The sequence below is a fragment of the Poecilia formosa genome, unplaced genomic scaffold (genome assembly GCF_000485575.1).
Source record: "Poecilia formosa unplaced genomic scaffold, Poecilia_formosa-5.1.2 Scaffold78, whole genome shotgun sequence".
In the NCBI taxonomy this organism is placed as follows: Eukaryota; Metazoa; Chordata; class Actinopteri; order Cyprinodontiformes; family Poeciliidae; genus Poecilia; species Poecilia formosa.
In genome coordinates this window covers 618,628-635,898 of record NW_006800017.1, presented here as the reverse complement: position 1 = coordinate 635,898, position 17,271 = coordinate 618,628, and the positions used below count along the sequence as shown (strand labels likewise).

Here is a 17,271-nt window from a genome sequence, read left to right as displayed (position 1 = left end):
ACTTTTGAAGTTGAGGAAAGTTAAAAAAAAAAAAATTCTCCCTATGTTTTCTGGTATTTAGCAAATAGAAATAATTTTCTTAGTTCTAAATAAAATAAGAAAAGTTTGGTGTGATTTAATTTAAGACTATTAGAACATTTTTTTTTTGTTTTTTTATTTGGTGTATGTAAATGCAGCTACAAAATTAAAACGTTCTTGTCGTGCCTTTCTTTGCAATCAAACCTTTAAAGAGGAGCAATGACTGAAATATTCTTAGATCAAACTGATCATCTTCCAAGATTAAGGTGGGATGATCGTTGAAAAACACAATGATTAGAACTGCAGGCAAATAGTAATGTATTAATTTTTTTATTCACTAAATGTAGCAATCCTAATTTTGTAGAATGATGGTTTGTTTAAAAAAAATAAATCAATGTTTAAAAATAAATCCTAAGTTATTGAATCACGTCACTGAGTGTCAACTCTTTGTAATGTAAAAATAAAAATGAGCAGGTAATTTATGTGAGATGCTGGAAGAGGAACATTCACCCCGATTACTGCAGACATTTACATCTGCCATTCCCGATAAGGCTTATCTGAAGCCACATGTGCTGTCACAGTGTTGGTGGGCTTTGCAATTGGTAAAAGTGGGGAGCTAAGGGCCAGGAAATATTTGATTTCACACAGAAATTATTAATATATTTATAATAAGGAGTACATTGCTTAACCTATTGATATAGCTGCTCACAATATTTAACGAGCAAGAATCGCATGTAAACAGTCTGAATTTTAAATGAAAATATGCTCCAAACTAATCCCATTTTGCAGGCGCTTTGACTTTCAACGAGTCGGTCACATTTTCTGCATGGACAACTACAATTATTTACATCTAATTTGTCACCCTTTCACTTACAAGCACACACACACACACACTGACACACACACTTTTCATACTTCAGAGCTTCTGATGAAGCCGTGGCTGCCTAGCAGCAGGCTGAATCGGCTGAATTTCTACCAATTACTCCCACCTTCTCGTTCTGCGAGCGGCGTTGAGCGCTCGCTCGGAAATTAGATGGATGACAAGCTGGAAGTCACACACTTCCAGCTTTGTACAGGGGAACGTCACGGCAAATGCTGAGAAGTGCTTTTTCCTGTGGTGCTTTGAGCTTGCTTCCCCTGGTGCACATGAGTGATAAAAGGTTTTGCAAATAGACCTCTTTCACGGCACAGATTTTGAGTTGTCATACCTCAGGAAGCACAGGTTAATGAATGATGGTGAAGGGATATTTCAACATCTTTTTAAAAAAAAAAAGTTTGTGAAGAAAAATATTAGTAATGGTTGTCTTTAGGCATGGGCTAATTATTGGTGATACCATGTTTTAAAAAAGTGAACTCCATCATTCCTACAGTTTAAAGTATTCATTGTCAGAAAAAAGTGCTGGAAGGATTCTTCCCAAACAACTGCTGCACACAGCCAATCAGCTGGCTGAAAAAAGGAGTAATAAAAGGTTGATACTGTCTTATAATATTTAATAAAAGCATGTTTATTTGAAAACATCTATAGATTAAAATTGAATATTAATAATATGCTCAATTTATTTTGAGCTAATATGTATAATTGTTGCTTTTGTGTTAAACACAATCAGATGACATTATGTAGTTTTATCTACATAAAACTGGTATTTTTACAGTCTTGTTTATCTGCCAACGCTTAGATCCCTCACCTATAAAACAAAAATTAAACTATCCCTTTAAGGAGGGCTATGTTCCTTTTTGCGACCCAGTAAATCTTGACAGAGAGCCAAATATGCAGAACCTCTCCGCTGTTTCCTCATGTGGAAAACAGTCTCTATACTAACACATTTTGTGCCATAACCTAGCCAAATGTCAACTTTGGAAAGGGTCCATAACATGCAAAGAAGCACTGTCCACTTTCCAAAACGATCTAGACTAAAAGCCCAAAACAAGGAAAAGGGGTCAGGTTTACAAAAAGCCTTTTCACATACTAGTTTAGCTGTTTGTGTGTGATAATAAAACAACATCTGTTCAATTTGGATTAATGAAAAACATTACAGGGCGTTTCAAAATGCATTAGACGGTAACAAGGAGTTTCTGGGTGTGGTAGGTGTTTTGTACCTGGTCAGTGACCCAGATTGGTGCCCAGAAGCGCAGGAAGCAACTGCAAACTTCCTGATAGCACAAGCGGCGGCCTGATGTGCTGCAGCGGGGGCGGATGTGCTCAGCTGCAGGGAGTCAGCACTCCCATCACGTGCACCAGCCATGCATTTCCTAATTACTGTCAGAGGAACAACATTAAAACAAAAAAAACAAGTTCTGATCTAGAGAAGGCAAGATCTGCTGCATAACCTGGTAGCACTGTTGCTATTGTGTAAATAGAGTCAACCCAGTGTTTGCTTTGCAATCCAGTACGCTTTTGAATCGCTAAGCTCTCAAACAATGCTTCTAGGCTTGTTCCAATGTCTAAACAAAGGTCTTGTTCATGTCAGTAAGTCTTTTAATGGGTTACAAAATTAAAAAGCTGCACCAGCCTGGCAGGTGCTCCACTTTTCTAAAGACTAATGTGATTTATTGTTTTCAGAAAATGTAAAACCTCTTTTTTTTTTCAAACCAGCAATGCCTCTTCCTTACTGAGACAAGAGAAAAAAAAACAAAAAACAAAACTTGATTTCCAAAGGGTGAAGGCAGATTACTTAAACTTGTAAAACAGCAATCGGCCTGGGAAGGAGATATGCTTAGATTAATCTAGGAAAAATTAGAATTAATCTAGGAAAAATTAGAATTCAATCATTTTTTAAATGATTAGAAAAATGTACATGTTCTTCTGCTCATACCATGTGGTAATACATTGTTGAGCTGCTTTTGTCTGCTGCTCCTATTGCTGTTGGACCTACTTTCTTACAAATAGATTAAGCCTCAGGAGAGTTGATGGAGTGTCTCTAGAGCTTCTTACTACTGGAGCTTGGATCATTCCAACAAATTCTTTTGTTTTACCTCTGGAGGTGTATTATTTTTCTTTTAACATGCAGACCAGAACGCTTAATTTTGATCAGACTGGACCGAAGCACCGTCTTCCGCATATTTTCTTTGTCAACAACATAATTTGTGGCAAAACTTTTAGACTTTCTTTTGACAATGGCTTTTCTTATTCCATAAAGGTCGGTTTTGTGGGGTGCTTAATTGATATGTTTTCAATCGAATCATCATATGTGGATCTCTGCAGCTCCGTTGGTTAATGTAGGACTCTTAGCTGCTTATCTTGATAACTTTCTTCATCATAGGTGGAAGGTCTGTTGGTCATTTTCCAGTGAGGACCCTGACTGGTCTGTTGTTGGCTCACTGAAGTCCTAACAGGCCTCTGAGGCTGTTACAGACCATCTGTATGTTTACATACTTTGTTTGGGTCTTTCATGTTATAAAGTTGGTGGTGATGATCAAACCAAATGTAAAATGTTCATTTTTTACTCTTACCAAGTCAAGATAGAGTCAAGGTCAGTGGCTACAAAAATCAGCACAAGATCCAAAAGTTGACTACATTAGGTCATACAAGAAGAAAAAATGTTCCACTGAAAATGCTTTTTTCTCCATCTAGGTCAACTGTAGACCAGTTTTCAACAAGGGGAATGTTATCCTCAAATACAAAACAAAAAGTAACTATTCCCTGCAAAATAAGCAAATGGGAAAAAAAGAAAAAAAACAACAACTATGATTTATGAATTTGTGGTGATTATGACGCCACTGGGTTTGCCTGAAGATGGAATATTTGCATGGTGAAGTGAACTTACGCAGACACCTGAATGGGAAGTGTAAATGCAAACAAGCATTTATGAGGAAATAACCAACACAATTAACCCATTGAGTAATCCAATGTTTACTCATTTACATGTTTTCCAGTAATTATACATGTTCAATCTCTCTTTTTTTTTTTGAATGTCCTAATACCAACTAAACCAACTTTATGAAAGTAGGTGAATCCTGCATATTTTTAAAAATGCGGTGTAAAGTGTTTGCAAGTAGAGTCTCTAAGGAATCCAGAGGAGATTATCATTCTGTCAAGTCTGTATATCAAGGCCTGCTGAAGCCCATCACACCAACTGGAGATGAGCAGTTATATTGATTTTGGTGACGTTAGACGTCACTCAAGGTTCAAGAGTTTTCCCAGGCTGGCATTTCTGGTCTGTTGCTCCTGTTGTTTCTGTTTCTTCAGCAGGCGATAGGCCTCCACTGCTCGCTGCCTCTCCTCCTCCATCATCCTCTGTCTGGCCATGGAGGGCTTCGCTGTGGAGGCCATGCTGTGGCCGAGCAGAGAGTTGAGGAGCAACTCCTTTGACGCCTGTTTTTTAAATAGGGGTGGAAAAAGAATTAGTTAACTACTTTACAAGCACTGAAAGTGGTAGGACAGCAGGTGTTAAACGCAAAGTATGAATACCTGAGTTTTGACTGGAGCTTTCTTTGGTTTGGTGCCCAGAGATGGTGGAGCCATGGAAACTTCACCAAATGGAACATTATCTACAAAATGAAACAAATTATTAGAGCTTCACGGAGTTCAAACATATAAAATATTTTTTTTTTCAGATTTAAATCTGATGCAAAACTCTAAATGGTTTCTGTAAAATTTATGCAGATGTTTGAGTTTCATTATCTATATTAGGCCCACTAAGGACATTTTATTTTTAACCAATTAATCTATCAACACAATTAGTCGATTCATCTAAAAAGTATTCTCAAGAAAAATAAACAGTTTTCCTTTTCAGAAATGAATTTTTGTATTTTACATACCACAATTGTAATGTAAACCAAGAATTGCATTATAAAAGCAGAACTCTGAGGGGCATAAGTAGAACATCCTGGCAGTTCAAAGTGAATTTTACATGTAAAGAGAAAATCAAACGTCATCAATCAATTCATAATTGCGTCTAAGCCTTCTGAATTGTAATGAAATCAATTTGCCAAAATATAAAAAAAATAAATAAAAAATTACAATTTACTGAAAGCAGTTTAATAATGCAGAATTAAAGCTAGTAATATAACACAATATGTAGTTATTTAGGTTGTCATATTGTGACTAGATCTTTCTTCGTTGACGAGTATGGTCAGTCTTGACTGACTTTTACTTTTGTTTGATTTATTCTTAATTGTGTCAGTTTGTAAATTATTAAAAGTCTAACTGGTAAATCATTTCTTCGACTTTCAACCACTGGCATAAAACACCATAAATAAGCAGATGTGGGAGATAATTTAACAGCAGCATAATGTGTACCTCCATTTCTTACCTACAAACAACTCTTTCTCTATTTTGTCCTCTTGTTTATCCAACTTCTTCTGCTGCAGTTTGCTCAGTCTCATTTTCGCATACCTACAGCAACACACAGTAGAACATAGGTGCACAGTTAAAACACACCGATAATATATGAATTAAAGAGATTTAATTTTAGAGTAAAATGTGTGAAAAATAAATCAGCAGAAAGTAACCCAAACCTGCTTTGGGTTACTAGAAAGTCATTTTTACCAGCTGTTTTACTTACAGTAGATATGACAAGAACAAGGCTTTATAAAGGCAGTGCAACATATTACAAATTTCCTTGATATGGCATCGTTTACTCACTCCTTCTTCTTTTCTGACTTCCCCTTGGCTGCAGCCTTTTCCTGTTTGTCCGGCTCAAGCTCAGGTTTTCTCTCCACTTGGTTATTTGTGAGGAACAACACATGTTGCGTCTCATTTTCCATGCGCCTAACATAGGCACCGACACTTTCTGTCTTCCCCTTCCTGAATCGAGGAACAGCTATGTCTCCATCTAGGGCATCGTTTGGTTTAGACTGCAACGAGAGGGCTAAAGAGACACAAGTGCAAATAATTTAAACACATTTAAAAAGCTAAGTGAATTATTATAGACATACAGACTTTAACTGCTCACCTTTTTTTAGCTTTTTGCCCCCCAAAGATTCGTTTTTCATTTTATCCTTGCTCTTCATTATTTCTCGGAGCCTGAAGGGAATGTGTTGGAGGTGGTCCTCCTGTGTGGTTTTCTTAGGTTTGCCATCTCCTTTAATTTTCTTTTTGCTGAAATATGACAGCATATTTTATATTTTAGTTATTAAAGGAACAGGGTGCACTGTGATCGATTATGGCCACTGATTTAACATCTTCTGCCGCAGTTACAGGCTCCAAACTAGATTGAGAGAGCTAAAAACAATTAGCTTAGTTTGCTAGCTAGCTTGCACATTGTTGTTGTTTTAAACGCCAGCTTTCTGGGCTTACCTCAGATTTTGTCCGGTTTTCTCAGCTTGTCTTTTTGACTCCTTGGTTTTACCTGTTTTATTCTTCCCCATGATAATATTATAAATCACTTAGTATCATTATCACACGTGGGACAGCATGTTAAGCCAGGAAACTCTCCACGCAACCTTCCTGATACAAAGAAAAAAAAAAGTTAAGAGATCTCCCTCTAATATTTTTCCAGTTAGTTAATGTCTAAAAATACTATTGCCTTTTTTCGTAGGCTCAAAAAATATTGAAAAATAATCTCACAAATCTTACTTTTGGGTGGTGGGAAATGATAAATAACTAAATAATGCACTAAGTAAAACAAATCTTAACGTCCGTTTAAGTTGCGAAGTGATATACTATAACAACAGACGAGCTTTGATAAAAGTCCACCCTCATTGGCTGAAGAGGTTGTTATGAATTTATCTCACCGCTAGAGGTCAACAAAACATCAGCTTTGAGTTAAAAGGGTTCTTGTTTGGCAGATCTTTTCTGCTTTTAGTTTCTTACCTAACATTTACAAAAGGCAGAAAGATTAGATGAAGCCTCATTCAGTTGTAATTACCTCTACTGCTGCTGCTGCTGCTGCTACTACTACTACTACTACTACTACCAATTACATTTGATATTATTATTATTATTAATTATATAATAAAGAGAAAACAATGTAAAGCGCATTATAATTAAAATGTTCAGTGCATGGATACCTTGTTGAAGCCACATGTGTAAATATATTGGCATAGAATATATTCTGGACACTAAACTGTTTGGAGGAGAAACTGAACTTCCTCAAATCTCATTGAGAATAAAGAGTAAGGGAAGTTATTAGCTGCATAGTTTTTCAATGCAGTACGTAAGTTTGACTCCAGATTAAGAAGCTGCAGTCAATCACATGAATGAACCAGGTATGTGTTTATTCTGGTGGGAGGGAGGATGAAATGGATTATCATGTATAATGCAACACAATCTGGAAGAATGCTGATGAGAGTGAAATGTCCAGAGATCACACTCGCGTGTTCTTGACGTTGGGTGTTATGTAATGCTTGCTGAGGAGTGGGAAGATAGTGAGCATCGTAGCACATTTCACATATTCATAAGTAATAATAACTGTTCCTTACACGGCACACTTCTGGAAGGTTGTGGAGATACACAAATTATTCCCATTGTTCCTGATTATGACTTGCATGTGTCTCTGCTGTTGAGTGTCTCTCTGGGGCAGGAAAGGTGTCCTTAAATGCCCCATGGCTTCCCCCAATGTTCTGGACCCATATGGAATACAAATGACGTGTGTCCAGTTTATTGGCTTGTCGCATGTTAATCTCCTCAGAATTTGAAGTGTATAAAAGGACAGAGTGAAGCGCAAGAGTTATTTGACATAAAGAGAGATATCTGTCGGATTATCTGGGAAAATACAGAAGAAGTGGTAAGTATATGAATTAACAACGCAGCTTGTTTTTTGTGGGCTATTTAGACACACATCTATATACAATAGTTAATGTTATATCTAAGCAATTTTAGCATTCTGGAATTTCAAATGAAATCTTGGAAGCTTGCTTGACATCGTTGTTTTTTTTTTCTATTTATTTGGACATTCTTCCATTTAATTTGAATTCAGTTAATTACATTCAGTAATTTTTCTCTACAGTCTGTAAACTAGCTCTCTGTGTGCTCTATTAGGATGCAACAGAATCTGTCCTTAGCTAAAACTGAAACATTTTAAATTTTATTTATGAAACTCAAGATAAAGATGTTTCTTCTGTACTGGCTATACAGAAGAGACAATACATATCCATATTTTTCAAACTTTAGCGATGATGTTATGGTTACAGATGTGGTAATCATCTAATCATCAGAATAATATAGCTGTGCTCAGTATACCCTCATACATCTTTATTATACCCTTTAGTCCTGCACTTAAACAAATGCAATCAACACAGTCTATAACATAAAATGAATTAAGACTTTATGTAAACAAATTACGTATTTGTGGAATATTTCAGTTGTAATAAAAAAAATGTAATTTTGTATTACTTTCACAACAGAAGCTTTCATTAAGAAACAAATCGTTGTGCTTTTTATGATACACTGGGTTCGGCAGTAAATTCAGCATGTCCTCAGAGTAATCTGATTATGAGGGAGCTTTATAGATTAGAGTCATCATGTAGTGTTGATTAAAAACGTGACCATCAGATTACAGGAGCCTCTGCAACCCGTGGTTAAGCACATTGTCTTTATTTGTTTCGACGTGTTCAGCAGAAAGTAATGTGGATAATTCTAGCTTTCCCACAGTCTTATAAAGAGGACTACTTATTTGTCTCAGTTTTTTTATTTTTTTATTTTCATTGGTATTCCCTTTTTGTAGCATTGCAGTTGTCTCAAAACAGAGGCATGAATGTGGACATAGCCAAACCTGAAGCGAAGACTGGCGGCAAAGCCCCTCTCAGAGCAACCGCTCCCGGTTCCCCACGAAAGGGCCCGCCCAAGTTCAAGCAGAGAAACACTCGTCAGTTCAAGAGCAAGCCCCCGAAGAGGGGAGTCATTGGGTAAGACCTCCACAAATATGTTCGTGATTGTCAATAAAGTTTATTGGGAACCAAATAAAAGTAATTAAAGATTATAATTTATGTTTAACTCTAGCTTTGGAGAGGAGATTCCGGGAATGGAGGGACTTGGCACTGGTGAGCACAGTTAAAACATTCACGTCATCTCTAATATGTACTTATTTTTGAATGTTTTTTATTATTAAATACTATTTCCCTTTCAGATATCACAGTGATCTGTCCCTGGGAAGCGTACAGCCATCTAGAGCTACATGAACTCGCTCAGTATGGCATCATTTGAGTTTCTTCANTCTGAAGAGAATCCTGTTCCAAACTCAAGTGAACTGTCATGGTGCCGAAAACGCAGAACATACTGAGGAACTCCACCAGGAACTTGTTTGTACCAATTGACATAATATCCATCACATCTCTGAATGTTGCAGCTTAGAACAACTTGTTGTCCTGCTGAGACTTTCTTGATAGGCTACTGGGTCAATGTTATCGCTGCATCAACACCTGACAACACATGAAGAGAAACAGTTGAATCAAAAGGTTTGCATGGACCATCTTTAATATTCTGAAAAGAATCTTACATGTTAAAGCAGTAATGAGACTGCAGACGATCCCCAGCATGTTGTCAGTTTGTGGTATAAATGTTTTTTATTTGTGTTTTTTTTCTGTGTGGCAGAATGGTGAGCAGGTTGGACTGAAAGGAGGAGAGAAACATAGGCTTTTAAGGACCTTGATGGCATGAGAAGTGGAGGAGGAGGAGATTCATATGAGTCTAATAAGCATGTTTTAATGGAAAAACTCAGTGTAGGTTTTTGCAAAGATTATACTCCTACCAGACAGTGAGTTTTTTTGTTGTTTTATTTGTTTAGTTCGAAAATATATTTTCCTAATCCCAAATGATGACGTCCATCTTTGTATTACTGATAAATCATGTTGACATAAATGCCTCAATAATGTTCATAAGTACTGCAAATTAAACTTCTAGATGTTTCTCATGGTTATTAAAATTGTGGCAGTACTGTGGACAGATGTGGGATAAAGCTGAGCAGTCAATATTCTGCAATATGTAGGCAGAATAACAAATATTGATTACACCGAAAGAACATCTATTGCGGATTTCTTTACATTTTCCATTTCTTTTCCCAGTAAGACATGTTATAGCAAATTGAAACAGTGTTTTAATGAGTTATAATTCTAACATATGAAGGAAATCTTGCAAAAACATAAAACCTTTTAGAAAGTATGTAGGAGCAAAAGTTTGAATCAATATATTTTTTCAAGTCACCGTATTGGGTAACACTTTATTTGAAGGGGGGTGAATAAGACTGTCATGACACTTTCATAAACATGACATAACACATGGCATGAACATGAATAAGCCCAGGAAATCATTACTGTTTAAACTTTACCTTTAATAACATAAAGTTACCTAACTTTTAAAGTGCAATCAGTAATACTTTTATAACAAATTTATATCAGTAATGGTTTCTTGGTTAATGTCAAGTTGTCATAACAAAGACATTTTGAATAATGTCAACTTTGTATTAAAAGTGTCATAATTTACCGAATGACGCTTTATGACAACAGTCATAAATATTCATGAAGGCTTATTCATGTTCATGACAGGAGTTAATGACAGTGTCATGTCAGTCTTATTCAACCCCCTTCAAATAAAGTGTTACCCAGTATTGTTATCTGTTAAATTGTCAATTGAGTTACACTGGACCTCTAAAATCCAACAGTTTACATGGGGTGTCACAATTTAAACAAACAAGTACAAAAGTGCACAAAGAAGTAAACAGTGAAATATATAAGAAAAAATTAAAAAGCAGAGACTTCCAAAAATGATTTATGAATGTCTTTATTTTTCACTCCAGCAGTTCTCCATTTGTCAAAAAGCAGAAGTGTTTGTGTGGAGGTTTTTGTCATGATATGAATCACTGTGATACAAAATTATTGACAGAGCCATCCCATGTCTTACAGTAATAAACTGCAGAGTCTCGCTCTTCTACATTGTTGATTGTTAAACAATAATTTGTTGTGGACTGATGAGTTGATGTGAACTTTGGAGATGAAAACCCAGAACCATAGCTTGGTGAGCTATAACTCCGATGAAAATTCAGCACAAACTGAGGAATTTCTCCAGGAATCTGTTTATACCAACGAGCAGCACTGTTAGTAACAGTCCCCAGGTTACAGTCCATGGTGGCTGTCTCTCCTTTCCTCACTGTCACAACAGGAGGCGTCTGGGTCAGCACCGTCACACCACTCACACCTGTAAACAACAAGATGACATGAAGTCACAAGAAACACAGACTGATAAATCCAGCTGAGCTTCAGTCTGCTGTAAGTCATCCTCCTTACATGTTAGAGCAGTGATGAGAGCGCAGAGGGTCCCCAGCATGTTGTCAGTGTGTTCTGAGAACGATCTTGAAATGTGTAAAGTGACCTTACTGCTGACAGATGAGAGAGATAAGAGGATGAGGAGAGGATGTGCTGTAAGGAGGCTTTAATACAACACAAACTGAGAGTGACTGACAGGAGGAGGAGCTCTGAAGCTCAGAGTTTGAAAGACATTTTTGAATCAAATATGTTTTCTTGAAGACACAAAGATCGCTGTGAAAGATGTTGAGAAACCACAATCTGTAAATGAATAAACAAAATGTGTCAGTATTAGTCTGATAAATACTTACACCATTACACCTGTATGCAGATTAAAACTTATCATTCACTGTTTTACCATGATAAACATTTGTAGATTGGTTTGATTTTTGCAGTTTTCACCATTCATAGGAAAATAAAGCCTAAGGCTGCAGGTTCACTGTGCCTCATGTTAACTGAGCTCTGCAGTGAACGGCTTTAACTGAGACTGAGAGTTTCCAACATACAGTTTGATTTCCTTTCATAGGTGACTTTATAACACATTGAGAGTAAACATGTTTAATAAATATTTCCACTAGTTTTTTGTTAAAATTAATTATTTAATCTATGCTTTATATTTGCTATTTTCAACATCACTGTAGCCACTTTATTATTATTGTTATTTTTTATTTGAATAAAGTAAGAGTTGAAGGAAATATGTTTACAAAAAATTAAAAAAATAAAAATAATATGGCATGGCTGCATTTAGTTTTGCCAAATTAATTAAATAGCAAAGTCGTCCCTTCAGTAAGGACTGCCACAAACTAAATAACTGATTTTAAACAAGATTCTTATCCATAAACAAACTTTAAACAAATGTTTGGACATTGCAGTGACTTTAGCCATTTTTCAAAGAAAACTGTGATTTCTGCCTGTTTTCTGCGAATAGCATAACAATGTGGTGACCCAAATACATGAGTAAACAACACAAACATCAGGAAGACAGGGAATCCATTCACACTCGAAATTGCAAAATTACAGGATAGAAACTTAGGACGTCCAGGAATGTAAGAATAGGTCTTTGCTTGAGTCTTTCTAAGTCTAAGTCTAATTTATTGACTGCTTTTCTTAAATTGAATTAGAAATGTGAGGATAAAGTTAAAACTAAAAACTTTAAAAAAGTAAAGCTTGTCTGAACAGTACAGTCCCTGCTCATCAATGTATGTAAATTAGTGAATCAACATATTACAGAATCCTCTCCTCCCTGTTTTCTCCCCTCAGACTCTTTATAAGTCTCAGTCTGTCTTCTTCTTTCACTTAAACAGGTTCGTCTCACAGTGTCACCATAATCAAGATTAAGGTCACAAACTGACAACATGCTGTGGATTCTCTGTACTGTCATCTCTGCTCTAACATGTAAGTGGCCCTTTTGTCTTATTTTATATTCTTTATTTTCAAACACATATTTATCACTCATGCCTTTCTCGTTGTACTTTTACAGATGCTGATGCAGCTAAAGTTTTGACCCAGACTCCTGCTGTTCACTCAGTTTCTACAGGACAACAGGTTGTTCTCAACTGCAACGTTCAGATAGATCATAGCAATTATGTCAGTTGGTACAAACAGGTGCCTGGTGGGACTCCTCAGTACATTCTGAGGCTTCATCCTTCTGACAGTTCCCCTGATAATTTCGGAGCAGGTTTCTCCTCTGACAGATTTAACTCTAAAGCCACATCAAGAATTGACTTCCAGTTTATTATAAAGCAGGCAGAAACAGGAGACTCAGCAGTGTATTACTGTAGCACATGGGATGACTCTGCTAGTGAAGCTGTACCACAGTGATTCACACCATGACAAAAACCTCTGACTGATTCACTTCTGCTTTCTGAGACTTACATTTGGCACAATATAAACACTATTATCACACAATGACATTTTAATGTGTATAAATTCTGTCCAGTTTAAAATGTTACAATCCATAAAATATTTTAAGTAGTAATTTAAAAAAAATAAACATTAACGCAAAAGATGTTAATGTTTTAACATCTTTTGTTAAAACATGTTAAAACATGTTTTCATGTATTCTTATACATGAAGAATATAAATGTTTAAAGAAATAATGTTTTATCATGAAATTATAGCTGTATCGATACAATGGTTAATAGTAATAGTAGCAGTCATATTTAGTGTTTTTATNGAGGATTTAATTCAAAATGATATCCAGAGATTATTTTAAGCATTCATGAATATGGATAACTTCTGTATGGCAAACATAAAGCTAGAAATATGTTAGGATTTTATGTAATACACACGTCTGCATATTGTGTATGCTGTTTTTTTTGTATGACAAATGTATTTCCTGAGACTCTCAAGCTGCCATTTTCACGCTCTACAACACCACTGCTGTTCTTGTGTCATTGCCTGTGGCTGCAGACGGAGATGCAGCTGATAGCTTAGTTACTGGCCAGCAGGAGATTCGGTCAGCACTGTGTTTTTATACTCAAAATAAAGCTTTGACTTTTTAACATGATTCGGAGAGTTTGCTTTGTTATCATTACCAAACAGCAGGATTTATCATTAAACAATATTTTTTTTGTATTACAAAACATGAAATCCAATAATTACTATTTAATTATCAGTTTATAATTTAATAATTTAGTATCTCAGGATTTATTTAAACAACTTGTGCCATTAAGCATAACTTCACAACTCTAATAGTTAACATAAAGCCCAGATCCCACCATCACAGACCTCAGTATAAGCTATTGTGTATTTTTTGGCTGTAAAATACCATTCATACTGCTTCCTGACAGAGTTTATATTTTGTGAAACAATAAATACATAAAAATAATAAAAACTGTTCATGTGCCAAAGGTTGATGAAGGTTAATGACTTTGCCGTATGGATGAAGAGTCAGAAGAAAAAAAGTGAAAAAATAAAAAAGTGTAACCCTTGAGCTCCAAATCTTTCCATAACAAATAATCACATATTTTTAGTGACATCCTTCCTACATCCTTTTATGTAGGAAGAGGAACATATTTACAGTACATTAGATGTGTTTCTATTTCGTTTCCAACTTATAAACCCTGTTTATGCAATCTGAATATAAAACGTGTCTAACTATGGAGCCCAGAACTGAAAAAAGAAACAGCCAGGACTCTGATGACTTCATGCCATATTTACGTCATGCATGAACTTTATGCCTGTGAATGTTTTCCAACAGTCTTGTTGCGACGAGCACAGCAAGAATCTGAACCCCAACGACGACGACCCCGACTGTCCCGATCAGGCCCTCATGCTGCTCGATCCAACGAGAGATTCCGCCCAGACAACCCCCCAGAAAGATCACACTCTGAGCCGTAAACTCGTCCAGGAGCTGTGCTCCCACACCACACTGTGAGTTCCACACCGTCCCGTTCTCCAAAGGGTCCACGCAGCACGTTGCAGGGACGCCACACGCCAAAACTCCCGGAGCTGAGCAGTTGTAATATCTGAAAGAAAAGAAAAAAAGAGAAAAAAAGAAAAGTTTTAAAATAGATGGTCAACTGAGAATTTACTGAAATAACAAATAAACATAGGTCATACTCCACTCACATGTTCACCTCCCAGTCCCGGTAGGTGTCGACCCCGCAGCACTGCAGACCCAACTGGATCTCATCTGTGATGAACCTCAGGTCCAGATCGTCTTGATAGCCCGCCATGGCGGCTAGCATCCCTGACCGCAGATATCCTTCGATCTGATCCTGCACAGTGTAGGCCACGATTGCAAACAGCACCTCGAACGTGATGAGCACCAGCACTATAACAGAGAACATCTTCAGCAAGCAGCTGTTCTCTCTTAAAGCACCAACACACCCCGTCAGACAGAGCAGAGTGAGCAGAAAGCCCAGCGTCAAAAGTATCAGCATCGGATCCGTGCCGATAGCTCCGATCTTCTCCTGGGCAAACGATTCTTTGCTGGCGAGGCCCCAGATCCCCAAACCAAGAACCACCAGACCCAAGACTGTGAAGAGCAGGTTGCACAGGAACAGGAAGTATTTTAGGAAATAATCCATCAAAGAATAACTGTAATGAGGTCGGATTCTTGTAGGACTGTTCCGATCCTGATCGCTGGGCGTCCCTGTTTGATATTCACTGTCAACATGGCCGAGCTCCTCATCCTCCACTTTTGCAGCACCTGACTTCAGACATAGAAATGAAGTTTTTAATGAGGGCTAAGGCTAACTGTAGAAAAGCACAACATTCTTAAAAAAAACGATAAATTATTGAAAGGCCTACCTTTGGAATAAGTGGGCTGGACTCATTCTGCCCATCGTCTCTCCTGGACCAGAGCCACACAAACTTCTTTACGGGTAAATATTGTCGCATATTGTCATCCAGTTGGAGACAACCGATCCTGTGGTTTTAGCTCCTCAGAGTAGCTCAAGTTGAAATGAAACATGAGAATATTTGCTGCAGCGGAAAAAAAACAGAGCGCTGATACTGAGAGACCCTGCTGTGTTCAGCCTCAAAGTGCTGTGAGGCCTGACATTTTTTTCATCATGTGAGAGTCACAATGAGGGGATTAGTGAGCTATCAGACCCCCAAAACAAGGAGCTTTTCATATCAGGCTATTTCTAAAAAAAATTCTAAAAAAAAACTGACTCGAACTGAAACATTGAAAGGTCAGAGACAATAAGTATCTAGTCTCTCCAACAATACAATATACCAGGAATGAAATGTAATCATAAAAAAAAACAAGTTTTAGTCATGTTTTTATGCTATGTATAACATTATCATACATATTTGAACGTATGTTTCCAGACAACGACCACACATGCCTGAATATTGTTTGCCGCCTCACTGACCCTAAGAATTATTGTCTCTATGTTGATTTGATTACAAGACTTTGTAACCTTCACCTCAAAACTTTGTCATTTTTTTAATAAATCAAGAAATAAGAATTTTATAAACACTAATAATTCTGAAATTATTTCCTCTCAAACTTATTTATGCAGAATATCTCACTGTAGATATTCAGTAAATTATTTTATGAATAAATATAATTCTCCTCATTTACTCAACCACCTCAGCTACTCGAATACTCCTCTGTTTTTCCTTTGTTGGGGATGAAAAACAACATGGGCAAAAGTTGTTTTATTCATCCAAGTGAAATAGAAATAATGTTAACACTTTAAAATTGATTTAAAGTATAATCTTTTGGAGTAGTTCTTGGTTTCAAACAAATTTAAATTATGAATCTCAGATTGCTTATCAGATTTCGTTATTTTGCATCATGAAAAAATAAAATAAAACAATGGAAAATATGTCTTTAATGGAACAAATTTCAATGAGCTTTCTCAGAAAGAGTAGAATTTGAAAATATCTTTTTTTTTGTAGAACATACAGGATTTGAGTTAAAAAAGTAGCTCATGTCAAAGGTCAAGGCAAATGTTCTTTCACCCAAGTGTAGATTGGAGCCGAAATCAGAGAAAGGCATCCAAATTTACCAAAGTCTATAAAACTCAGAAAAAGAGAGAAAGCTACATAATTAATAATTTCTTTCACTGCGTTACAGATGGATAAAATATTAATGTTTATGTCTATTGAAACTGTGGTTTTTAGTGAAAAAAAAAGATGGCAGCATTTTCACAAAATATTATTTTTTTCATTTTGCATCCTATGTTTATGTCTGCTTCGTTATTTCTGATTTTATACACTTTCATTAGTGCATGAAAGGAACCATTAAAATGATGCTGTCTGAATAAAACTCCAGTCCAGACACACCTTTGCAGTACCTCACTGTGACCACTGGATGTCATCAAAGAGTATAAACACACCAAAGTCAACTAGTCAACCACTAACTGCATTAAAAAAAGTTTTAAATGAGATTGTATTATTAATGCGAGGTTTTATAAACCTCGCATTAAATACATGACTGTGACTGTTTCCAGAGCTGTGCTTGACTGAAAAAAAATATTCACAATCTATCAATAAAGGTAAAAAATAAAGCAAAAATACAACAGATTTTTTTTTTAACTAGGATACATTATTTATATTGATTTCCCAGTCAAGTCATATTGTTTTATTAGACAAGTGAGAGTATAGAAAGAACCG

The 17,271-nt window shown here is 36.3% G+C and overlaps 3 protein-coding genes across 6 annotated transcripts; 1 reads left to right on the top strand and 2 right to left on the bottom strand.

The window, feature by feature from the left end:
• Window positions 1-3,797: 3,797 nt before the first annotated feature.
• Window positions 3,798-6,445, bottom strand: ccdc137 (coiled-coil domain containing 137). Its single transcript, XM_007556308.2, has 6 exons — window positions 6,257-6,445; window positions 5,913-6,058; window positions 5,603-5,828; window positions 5,271-5,353; window positions 4,427-4,506; window positions 3,798-4,330 (listed from the first exon to the last, which is right to left on the bottom strand). The coding sequence occupies exons 1-6, from the start codon at window positions 6,325-6,327 to the stop codon at window positions 4,133-4,135; spliced, it is 804 nt and encodes a 267-aa protein (XP_007556370.1). The 5' UTR covers window positions 6,328-6,445; the 3' UTR covers window positions 3,798-4,132.
• A 522-nt stretch (window positions 6,446-6,967) lies between these two features.
• LOC103140936 (retinal cone rhodopsin-sensitive cGMP 3',5'-cyclic phosphodiesterase subunit gamma) lies at window positions 6,968-9,119 on the top strand. 4 transcript variants are annotated; one of them, XM_016673559.1, is made up of 4 exons: window positions 6,968-7,685; window positions 8,647-8,805; window positions 8,900-8,940; window positions 9,027-9,119. In XM_016673559.1, the coding sequence occupies exons 2-4, from the start codon at window positions 8,651-8,653 to the stop codon at window positions 9,101-9,103; spliced, it is 273 nt and encodes a 90-aa protein (XP_016529045.1). In that variant the 5' UTR covers window positions 6,968-7,685; window positions 8,647-8,650; the 3' UTR covers window positions 9,104-9,119. The 4 variants fall into 4 exon arrangements, with proteins under 4 accessions (XP_016529045.1, XP_016529043.1, XP_016529044.1 ...); XM_016673557.1 differs by having other exon boundaries at window positions 6,969-7,685; window positions 8,633-8,805; XM_016673558.1 differs by having other exon boundaries at window positions 6,969-7,685; window positions 8,625-8,805.
• A 4,398-nt stretch (window positions 9,120-13,517) lies between these two features.
• tspan10 (tetraspanin 10) lies at window positions 13,518-16,095 on the bottom strand. The gene is made up of 3 exons (XM_007556305.2): window positions 15,454-16,095; window positions 14,770-15,356; window positions 13,518-14,666 (listed from the first exon to the last, which is right to left on the bottom strand). The coding sequence occupies exons 1-3, from the start codon at window positions 15,541-15,543 to the stop codon at window positions 14,360-14,362; spliced, it is 984 nt and encodes a 327-aa protein (XP_007556367.1). The 5' UTR covers window positions 15,544-16,095; the 3' UTR covers window positions 13,518-14,359.
• Between the last annotated feature and the right edge of the window lie 1,176 nt (window positions 16,096-17,271).

Coding starts and splice junctions, on each gene's coding strand:
- ccdc137 (XM_007556308.2), bottom strand. CDS start 6,327: ATGGGGAAGAATAAAACAGGTAAAACCAAGGAGTCAAAAAGACAAGCT. Junction 5,354..5,602: donor AAGTCAGAAAAGAAGAAGGA/GTGAGTAAACGA, acceptor GTGTTGCTGTAG/GTATGCGAAAATGAGACTGA. Junction 4,331..4,426: donor AAGCTCCAGTCAAAACTCAG/GTATTCATACTT, acceptor TTTAAAAAACAG/GCGTCAAAGGAGTTGCTCCT.
- LOC103140936 (XM_016673556.1), top strand. CDS start 8,525: ATGTGGATAATTCTAGCTTTCCCACAGTCTTATAAAGAGGACTACTTA. Junction 8,806..8,899: donor CCGAAGAGGGGAGTCATTGG/GTAAGACCTCCA, acceptor GTTTAACTCTAG/CTTTGGAGAGGAGATTCCGG. Junction 8,941..9,026: donor AATGGAGGGACTTGGCACTG/GTGAGCACAGTT, acceptor TTTCCCTTTCAG/ATATCACAGTGATCTGTCCC.
- tspan10 (XM_007556305.2), bottom strand. CDS start 15,543: ATGCGACAATATTTACCCGTAAAGAAGTTTGTGTGGCTCTGGTCCAGG. Junction 15,357..15,453: donor CCAGCCCACTTATTCCAAAG/GTAGGCCTTTCA, acceptor CTATGTCTGAAG/TCAGGTGCTGCAAAAGTGGA. Junction 14,667..14,769: donor CGGGACTGGGAGGTGAACAT/GTGAGTGGAGTA, acceptor CTTTTCTTTCAG/ATATTACAACTGCTCAGCTC.